Below are 11263 nucleotides of genomic sequence, written 5' to 3'. Positions count from 1 at the left end.
TACTATTTGATTGATATTGAAATATGGCCCCAAGAGATGATTCTCTTCAGTCCATTAGTATTCAACTTGATGGCAAAAACTATGCCTATTGGAGTTATGTTATGAAAAATTTCTTGCGGGGCAAGACTATGTGGGGGATTGTTACAGGTGACAAGAAGAAACCAACAGACGAGAAGGCCACTAATTATGAAACCTTATTGGATTCATGGGAGACTGATAACTCCAAGATCATTACTTGGATTAATAATTCTGTCATCCAGTCTATTGGTACTTAGTTGGCGAAGTATGACACGGCAAAGGAGGTTTGGGATCACTTGGCTAGGTTGTATACTCAGTCTAACTTTGCAAAACAGTATCAGTTAGAGTTTGATATTCGAGCCCTCCAACAGAACAATCTTAGTGTTCAGGAATTTTATGCAGCTATGTCGGATTTGTGGGATCAGTTAGCTCTTACAGAACCTGATGTGTTGAAGGCTTTTAAGCCTTATATTGATAGAAGGGAAGAGCAACGTTTGGTTCAGTTCTTGATGGCATTACGTTTAGATTTTGAAGGTCTGCGTGGATCAATCTTGCATCGTACACCTCTTCCCACTGTTGATTCGGTTGTTCACGAGTTGATTGCTGAAGAAACTCGTATCAAGTCCCATGCTGACAAAGCTCCCAAGACAGCCACTCCTGCTGTCTTTGCTGTTTCACAACGACCCCAATCTTCAAACCAAAATCGTCCCAGAGTTGCATTTGATGAATGTGCTTTCTGTAAGAAGAAAAACCATTGGAAGGCAAATTGTCCTTTACTGACAAGCAAGGGAAATCAACAGCAACAACAAACAAGATCACCAGCATACTCTCAGTCTTCACAGTAGAACAAGTCTTCTGGACAGTCACGTCCCTCTTTTTCATCTTTTAGGCCAGCACAGTACGCTGCTGCTACACCTTCAGTTGAGAATGAAACAGATTTCACACCACCATCAGCCTTGGATCCACATATTGTTGAGCAGTTCAGACAGTTCTTAGCTACCAATCCAACTGCCATGTCAGCTTCCATGTCTCATTTAGGTCTGTCTTCATCCAACACGTCAGGTATTCCTTCATCCTTGTGGATATTGGATTCTGGTGCATCTCATCACATGTCACCACATTTTTCATCTTTTGCTTCATTATCTTCTCGTACACCTGTCTCTGTTATGTCTGCTAGTGCTACACCCATGTCAGTAGAGGGTGTTGGTTCTATTGTCACTCCTTATATATCTTTAACAGATGTGTATTACATTCCTACACTTGCTTTAAATCTTGCATCGGTCAGTCAGTTGTGTAAATCTGGTTGTTGGGTCTTCTTTTCTGATTCATTCTGCTGTGTACAGGACATTCGGTCTCGGAGGGTAATTGGGATAGGCCGTAGACTTGGGGAGCTTTATGTCTTGGAGCAGCTACATGTTGCTGATGTTGCTGCATCTAGTGTCGATTTGTCATCTTTTCGTTTAAACCCTTCATCGTCTCCTTTTTATCTTTGGCATTCTCGTTTGGGACATGTTTCAGCGTCTCGTTTACAGTTTTTGGTTTCCACTGGTGTGTTAGGCTCTTTGAAATTTGATGATATTTCTGATTGTTGTGGTTGTAAACTGGGAAAATTTTCTGCTTTACCGTTTAATAAAAGTGTCACTCGTTCTATTGCTCCCTTTGATATTGTGCATTCTGATGTGTGGGGTCCCTCTCCGATAACCTCCAAGTCAGGAGCTAACTATTATGTTTCATTCATTGATGATTACACTCGTTATACGTGGGTTTATTTTATGAAGCGCAGGTCTGACTTTTTCACCATATATAGTGAATTCAGAGCTCTTGTCAAGACTCAACACTCTGCTGTCATAAAATGTTTTCGGTGTGATCTGGGAGGAGAATTTACCTCCAATGATTTTAAACAATTATTGGCATCTGATGGCACTATACATCAATCATCTTGTACAGACACTCCTCAACAGAATGGTGTTGCAGAAAGAAAACATCGACATCTCCTAGAAACTGCTAGATCCTTACTACTCTCTGCTCAAGTTCCCAATATGTTTTGGGGAGAAGCTGTTCATACCGCTACTTATGTTATTAATCGCATTCCTACTGCATACACTTCGGGAAAGTCTCCTTATGAAATGTTGTTTGGACAACTCCCAAATTATTCTTCATTACGAGTGTTTGGGTGTACATGTTTTTGTCTTGAAGCCTCATGTAGAGAGATATAAGTTGTCTTCAAAATCAGCTCTTTGTGTTTTTCTGGGATATGGTATTGGTCAGAAAGGTTATCGGTGCTATGATCCTTCAAATCAGAAACTGTATGTATCTCGCAATGTCACCTTTTTGGAGCATATTCCATTCTATAGCATTCCTGTTCAGTCACATGATGCAACCCGAGAGGAGCTCTATACTATTGATCCGTTTAGCATTGACATTGATGATCCACCACATGTCACTGATCCACCACTTGCTGCTGATTCACCACATGTGGTTGATCCAGCACCTATCGTTGATCCTCTGCCTACAAATCATCAAGACCCCCCTCCATCGAGACCTTATCGTAGTAAGAAGTCCACAAAGCTTCCTGACTTTGTCTATTCCTCTTACTCACCAGCTTTTGCTTCTTTTATTGCTAATGTACATCGTCTCTCTGAGCCAACAACCTATAAAGAGGCCATTTCTGATCCCCTTTGGCAGACCGCTATGGCTGAGGAACTTGCAGCTCTTTATCAGACTTATACATGGGATATGGTTCCGCTTCCACCTGGAAAACACACAATTGGTTGTCGTTGGGTTTATAAAATCAAAACAAAGTCTGATGGATCCGTTGAGCGTTATAAAGCCAGACTTGTTGCGAAAGGGTACGCACAAAAGTATGGTATGGATTATGAGGAGACGTTTTCTCCTGTTGCAAAAATGACGATTGTTCGCACCTTGATTGCAGTTTCTTCCATTCGTCAATGGAAGATTTATCAAATGGATGTCAAGAATGCTTTCTTGAATGGCGATCTTCATGAAGAAGTATACATGTCTCCTCCCCCTGGTATTGCTCACCGACCAGGTGAAGTTTGTCGACTTCGGAAGGCTCTATATGGCCTCAAACAAGCCCCTCGTGCTTGGTTTGAGAAATTTTCTACGGTGATTACTTCTCTTGGTTTTCAACCAAGTAACCATGATTCGGCTCTATTTATTCGATGTACGAATGCAGGGCGGATTATTCTTTCCTTGTATGTCGATGACATGATTATTACTGGTGATGATCATGATGGTATAGAGTCTTTAAAGCGTGATTTGGCTCACCGTTTTGCTATGAAAGACTTGGGATTACTTCGTTATTTCTTGGGGATTGAAGTTGCTCAATCTCCAAAGGGTTATCTTTTATCTCAAACGAAGTATATTTCAGATTTGTTTGAACGTGCACGACTCACGGATAATCGAACAGTTGATACGCCTATAGAGAGTAATGCAAAGTACTCTCCAACTGATGGTGTCCCATTATCAGATCCAAGTCTTTATCGTACCATTGTTGGGAGTTTGGTTTACATGACTATCACTAGACCGGATATTGCTCATGCAGTTCATGTGGTTAGCCAGTTTGTCACTGCTCCTACTACTGTTCATTGGGGAGCTGTTCTTCGTATTTTGAGATATTTACGTGGTACTCAGTTCCGCACTCTTATGTTTCCTTCTTCATCCTCTCTTGAGTTGCGTGCCTATAGTGATGCAAATTGGGATAGTGATATTTATGATCGTAAGTCCACTACTGGGTATTGTGTTTTTCTTGGAGATTCATTGATATCATGGAAAAGCAAGATACAAGATGTTGTTTCTCGATCTTCTACAGAATCTGAGTATCGAGCCATGGCTATCGCCACTTGTGAGATTGTTTGGTTGAGATGGCTTCTTGCAGATATGGGCGTTCACATCTCTTAGCCTACCCCTTTGTATTGTGATAACGAGAGTGCGATAATGATTGCCAAGAATTCAGTGTTTCATGAGCGCACAAAGCACATTGAGATTGACTGTCATTTCACACGTCATCATCTCCAGAAGGGCACTATCTCCCTTCCTTATGTTCCTTCCTCTTTGCAGATTGCTGATATTCTTACGAAGCCGTTGACTACTCCTCGATTCCATTTTCTGTCTGACAAACTCTCAATGCTTATTGCTGTTGCATTGTGAGTTTGAAGGGGGATGTTAACCTAATAATATTTTGGGCTTTATTTTGTATTGGGTTTTATTATTGGGCCTTTCCGCTAGGAAACCCTAATTAGTTTGTCTATATATTATGTCTTTCCTTTTCATTGTATTGGTACTTCTCTTTAATAATAATATGAAACCCTAGCCGTTATATGTATTTCATTTGTTAGTTTACAAAATCGACGACGGTGGTGAGGAGGTGGAGAAGGAGACCAATTCGCTCCGGTTATAAGCGACGATAAAACAAGACAAAGAAACGCAAGATGCATCGTCTTGATCTACAACTGTTGATGTGAAGTTTAAGTGTAACTGAATTCACAGAGGGACGTTAATTAAGGTCAGTCGATGCAAAGACCATGGGCTTTAAAGATAGGGATGAACAGAGAACTTGTGAGATGAGGATCAAGTTTTTGGACGGTTGTGTGCGGCGCGTGCTTGCATGGCATGATGCGTGTCTACGTCACGTGAGTCTGTCCGGCCGTGTATCAATTTGGTCGAATCGAGTTCCATATTTTTGCTGGTGCTCCGATTTAATGATAAGTTTTTGCTCTTTGAAACTGCGATTACCAAAAAGAATCGAATTCTTTTGACGTTAATACGGAAGACTCATGTGGCCGACATACCACAGGCAAAACTCTATCTCCAACGTCATACACTATGGTATTTTAAACTTCGTTTTTTTCATGAAATTACGTTTTTCTACTGACTCATACGACGATTGATTCATTATACATTTATGATTTATGATATGATCCTAGCAAATTTCACCTCAATATAATCAACAGAATCTTAAGATATCTTTAACCACGTGTAAAATGATGATCTTAAACAGTAACCCACTAAAATGGTGGGACACTCTTCAACGATTGGCAAAATTTATAATCAATATTATATTGTTTATATATAAAAGAATTACTTTGTTTTTTCATCAACCCTTTTGTTTTGTTTCCAACCTTTTTTTTTTTTTAAGATCAAATAAGAATTAAATTTTTCAGGAAGTAGTGAACTTCATTTCGTTCGCGCGGGAGATCAGGATTCCCGGTAGACAATGGCTTCTTCTCATCCTTGAAAAGTGATGAGAATCAACGATGAACTTCATTTGTGAATTGTGATGAGTTTTTTTTTTTATATATATATATATATATATATATATATATATATATATATATATATATATATATATATTTTTAATTATTTTTTATTTATGGAAATATGGTTGTGATGGATTTTGTTGTTTCTTCAAACATACAAAAAAATGTGTTTTCTCTTTTAACTGAAATGCGTTTTGGGGGTGGAAGGTTGAAAGGATTGAAATAGAATTGGGAACAAAAACAATAATGGCGGCTTCAAGAGACTATGGGTTATTGACGGTGGTGTCTAGAAAGAGGAAATGAAATGCGTTTTTAGAAATCAGTAAAATGAGATTAACGAATAAAAATACATAAAAGTATTATTTTATTATTAATATATAAAATATTAAAAATATATGTTTTTTGAAGTGATGATTTTACCGTGCGATTGGAATAAAAGATAAAATTTAGTGTTAAAATTACACTAGATTGGTGTTTTATTTGATGTCAAGGTTGGATTTTGCCCTAACACATCATCATCTGGCTGTTTATTCAGAGCAAATTAGGAAGTATTCCCCGGCCAATGTGTTCATCTTTTATATGGGCCTAAAACTTTTAGGGATTTTATTAATTATATGTTACATCATATTGAAGATTTCATTAATAATCTTGCATATCAAAAAGCTAAAAGAAGTATTTTCTTTAAATATATGGATTTTTGTAATCGAAAATGTTATATATAGAAGCTAGTATAAATAATTTTCTTTCATTTATTGAGTTATATATTATAAAAAATATTAATGAAATTTATATATTTTAAAGGCCTTTTTTTTTTCTCTTTCGTCCTAGGGTCCAAAATATGTTTGTAACGGCTCTGAGTATCCCACCCATTCAACTGAGGCAGAGACCTCTTGGTTCGAAATCTTCTTGGTAAACTTCACATTCCTTTTCAAAATCCCACCCATTCGAGTGAGGCAGAGGCCTCTTGGTTCGAAATCTTCTTGGTAAACTTCACATTCCTCTTCAAAATGCCATAATACAGTACTACTATTACGTCAACATTAGTGTCATTTACATGACCACCAACCTTTTTCAGCACCAATGGATGAAGCATATTCAACCCAACGTCCATTTTGTCTGGGACAAAAGTTGTTATTTGTTAGGTTTGCATTCTCCATGTTCCCTCCGGATACCAATTCGTCGATATCTTTACAAAGGGCTTTCCATCACCGCTTTTTACTGATTTTAGTTTGAGCATTCATCTACCTCTCATTCAAACTGTGGGAAAAAATTATTATATATATTTTATAATTGTAGATGTTATTATTCTTTGAAGTTTAAACCATGTTATATTATCTGCTCTTGTAGTCTTGGCCCATTGATCTTTGTATTTTGTATATGTATCGTTCTATCAAATGATCTTCTCCATAAAATCATCGCATCTAGATCCATGGCAACACACCTTGACTTGATAAACATTTTCGTGGACAATAAAAATTCTTGTGTTGTGTACTTGAGAACCAATTTTCTCACATTAATATGGATGATTTCCCAAATGGTCTTCGATGATAATTAATTCTTCAACTAGTGGCAGGTTTAAGTTAGACCTATGATGGGGTTGTTAATTTCCTTTAGCAGAGAGTAAAAAAAACTAGTTTCTTGATTTGGTCCTATTTTAAACACACCCTTACATAATTGTATAAAAACGAAAGTACATTGTTATACAAATTGATAAAAATATGAAATATTGTTGTATTATAATAACATCCATATTTGAGGGAATGAAATACTATTTGAAAACTGTCATATGATAGTTATGGGAATGTAATATCCTGTCTAAAAACTATCACATAAACTGTTACAAAACCGAGTTCATTTCCTAAGATTTGGATTTCTAATATATTTTTAGCATAGCAATATAAACCAACCATGGGCCCCGCCAAGGGTTGCCGCCCCTTGGACCACGCACCCAGGGGCGTTGCCCTAGACACCTTAGTGGCGAATAGTAGTGTACTTTTTAACCAAAATAAACTTAAAACAAATGTGCATTTCGCACCGTCCTAATTTGTTTAATATTTATCAAGATGACATTGATCAACAAATTAATCTCATTACACTTAAATAATATTAGTAATACAAAATCACAAACATTTTCTATTCCTAGCATTACCCTACAAGTTATTAACAAACATTGTCAAATCAATATTGTATACGTTCTAGTTATGTATGATCATCATTACGTACATTAGATTTCGAATGACCTTCAGATTCTAGGTATATATAAAGGATGATCAAGTTCATACTTGAGAGTACAAAAAAAGACAACTAATCATATTTACATATTAATACTTGTAGTATTGGCATTCGTGTCTAATAGCAAGAAAGAATAACAAAATGTTTGTCTCTCCATAATAATGTAAAATGCACAAAAACGATACCAAATTTTATAAATATGGAATCGAGTGGCTTAGTATACCTAATCTCCTGTGTCCATAGTTTTTTCAACTATACAAAGAATCATCTCAAATACGATCTTTGTTCATCATCATCAGTTCGTAAAGGAAATTCACAAGTAGAAGATGCATCTGGACGAGGTATAGCCAGCCGATGTTCCTATAAGTAATGAATATGATATCAAATAATATATAGAGAAAATCAAAAAGACCAACTTTTTAAAGTAAATAAAGACAAAAACGAGTAGAAGAAAGTAAACACAGACTTACTCCACGGAAAGGAAATTCATTAGAGTCAAGCATGTGTACAATTTGTCCCATTTTTGGACGCTTACTTGCATCCATATCTATACATCTAAGGCACACCAACAATGCTCGTTTTAAAGCTCTTGGAGAAGGCTTTACATTGATCTTTGGATCTAGCAACTCCTCCCCTTGACGACTCCCCACCATTCCTTTAAACCACTCAACCAGGTTCATCTAAACACAACCAACAAGGGCATATTCGTCAATCAACCAAAATACTAAACAAATATAAATTTGAAATTGTAATTGTACCTCTCCAGGTGGTCGAGAATAATCAACTGGGCTCTTTCCGGTGACTATTTCCATAAGTAAAACTCCAAAGCTATACACGTCGCTTCCTTCGTTAAGCATTCCTGTGCTTGCATAATCAGGTGACACGTAGCTGTGGAAGATGTCATGGAGAATAAGAATTTGGCAAAATTGAGGTGGAAATTAATTTCGGATGAATTAAAGGGGCAAATCAAGAAACTAACCCAAATGTCCCCATTACTCGTGTAGTCACATAGCTTTTATCAGATTCGAGTAATTTGGAAAGTCCAAAATCAGCTACTTTTGCGTTCCAATTTTTATCCACGAGTATGTTGCTTGATTTAACATCACGATGAACAACTTTTGGCTCCAAACCTTCGTGTAAATACGCCAATCTAAACGAAAAATCATATATAATATTAATATAAATGAAATGTATTTAACTTAATTAAGGAGTCTTGTGCACCATAATTTCCGTTTAAAGACGTATTTAATAAGCGTATACCCTTTTGCAGTCCCAATGGCGATCTTCATGCGGATCTCCCAAGTTAGAGGTGGGTTGGTGGGTCCCGTGTCTCCATGCAACCATTGCTCCAGATTTCCATTGTCAACATACTCATACACAAGCAACCTGTGTTCATGGGTGGGAATGAAATGTAACAATGTTATTAAAAAAAAAAAAAAAAAAAAAAAGTACCTCTTAGCACCTTCTGCACAAAATCCAATTAAACCAACGAGGTTTTTATGCCTTACTTTTCCAATGGCTTCAACCTCCACTTTAAATTCCTTTTCCGCTTGTCCCCTACACAATTTTGACACTCGTATTAATTTTGGTCTTATATAACAAATGAAAAAACTTATTTTGTTAAAGTCGAATACACTGTAAGCAAATACATAGGAAATTTTCTTGAAATTAAAAGAAAATTATTGTCTTCAGTATTCCATAGCTCTTTAATGGAAGATCTGTGCTCGTAATGCACATTTGAAAGTTTTGTACTTCAAAATTGAAGTGTACCTCTTACTAGTTTCAGACATCTATTTTACTGATAGTAACTTATATAAAAATATAAAATTTTAACTAAAGCGGTTAAAGTAATAAGAGATTAATAGGTTCCACCATAAATGATAATGTTATTAAGTTCCGGTTCCACAAAAAAAAATATTATTTTACTTTTGTTCTTAGAGAAATAAAATATTATTTTACCTTTTTTTTTATTCTTATTAATTTTCTTATTTATATAAAATAATGACATGTGGAATTCATTAATTTTCCTTTTAAATTTCATCTCATGATTTTGATATTTATTTTGATCTGCTAGTAGAAAAATTGGTAGTTAGAAAAGGTAAAAGACAAGAGGATATTTGATTTCTCGAATTTTTTTTTGTATTCTTTATATCAAAAATTTCAACATTTATTTGATAACGGTTACCTGGCCCATATATTTATTCAAAAATCCAAATATATATGTTGATTTTTCAGCTCTCGCCTCTCAGATATTTAGCATTAATAAGGTGGCTTTGGGCCTATAGAATTCTAGGAAACTAATAAATAATTATATTGCTATTTTCTTATATAATCATTGAAATGTTGATGTAGAGCAATATACCAATTTGCACAATAAAAAAATATATATTGGTTCCATACTTCCATTACTATTTTTTCTTGAAATAAGAGATTAATAAAGATACCATTTACTTTTTTTTGGCACCTAGTAGAAAAACTTAAATTAGGACAATGGTCAACTATATAAACTTAGATCTAAAAAACTATCTTTATCATTTTTCAAGAAAATTAATTCAAACAAGATTATTAATATTACTAAATATCGGATAAATCATAAATAAACATCCAGATAATTTAATTTTTTTGAAAGCCGGAGTCAAAATGAAAAACTCACCTGTTGTCAAGAAGGTTCTTCACCGCCACCGTGGAACCATCCTGTAAAACTCCTCTGTACACAACACCGTATCCTCCTTCTCCGATCACATTCTCCGCTGCAAATCTATTCGTCGCAATTTCAAGCTCGTTCAAGCTGAACCATCGCCCCCAACCAATGTTCTTCAAACTCTCCGCAGACATCGAAGATGACGCCACATCGCTCCCACTCCCACTACCGCTCGTACCTGTACTCGACTCGTTGCTTCCCGATGGCGATGTATCATCATCTAATTTCCCCTCAACAACTTTGATTATCAGTTTACTCTCGTATCCCTCATCATCATCATCCATCTCAAACATACTGATTAATGATTTCGTCGCTTTCTCATCAGTTTGATCTAAGCATTTCGTGTTCGCTTCGACATTCACCGTTTCCGACGCCAAATGCAACACTTCTGAGCCCTGATTGACTAGCATTCTTCTATTACGCCGTTTCGATTTATGTTTACGAAGGAGAAAGCGGAAGATCAGTAGGAGAACCACTGCGACACCTGCTACTGTAACGGCGATGACGACGTATAGTTTTTGCCCTAGTATTGTTGTTTTGGAGTTAATGAGACTAATACTGTCTTCGGTGGAGGTTATTTTGCCGGAAAATAACATTGTTAGTCGAGATCGGAAATGAAAATGGAGATTTGAAAAAATATGACTTGTGGAAGGAGAAGAAGAAATGGGGAGCATTCAAAGTGAGTGAGTGATTCAGAGTTCAAACTGACAATAATGAATGGCAAAGTTAAAGCGTGGGCAAGAGTCAAGTGATTGCATGTGGTGAAACTGGGCTTGATCTTTGATATTATTACGGGAAAGCCAGCGGATAAGGGAATCAAGAATGCGTACGCTAGAAGGGAATGACAGAATTGCCACACTATAGTCGGTGTTTTACTGTACAAAGGGGTTTAATTGGATGTACTTTTCAAGATGACTATTATCAGAAGACAAAATTATATAAATGGTCCATGATTTATAAAAACTTGCATCTTTAATTTTCTTTTTTTAACGAGTATAGTCCTTGTGTCTTTGTGGTTTCAACTTTTTGTACA

At 36.2% G+C, this 11263-nt stretch overlaps 1 protein-coding gene across 1 annotated transcript; it reads right to left on the bottom strand.

The window, feature by feature from the left end:
- Positions 1–7593: 7593 nt before the first annotated feature.
- On the bottom strand, positions 7594–10955 carry LOC145047238 (putative receptor-like serine/threonine-protein kinase At4g34500). The gene is made up of 7 exons (XM_078995480.1): positions 10183–10955; positions 8982–9086; positions 8790–8915; positions 8509–8679; positions 8288–8417; positions 8000–8209; positions 7594–7889 (listed from the first exon to the last, which is right to left on the bottom strand). Exons 1-7 carry the CDS (start codon positions 10902–10904, stop codon positions 7794–7796), a joined length of 1560 nt encoding a protein of 519 aa, XP_078851606.1. The 5' UTR covers positions 10905–10955; the 3' UTR covers positions 7594–7793.
- Positions 10956–11263: the final 308 nt, after the last annotated feature.

This window comes from Lactuca saligna, chromosome 5, assembly GCF_052625555.1.
Source record: "Lactuca saligna cultivar CGN05327 chromosome 5, ASM5262555v1, whole genome shotgun sequence".
NCBI lineage: Eukaryota > Viridiplantae > Streptophyta > Magnoliopsida > Asterales > Asteraceae > Lactuca > Lactuca saligna.
This window is presented reverse-complemented; position numbering and strand designations above follow the sequence as displayed.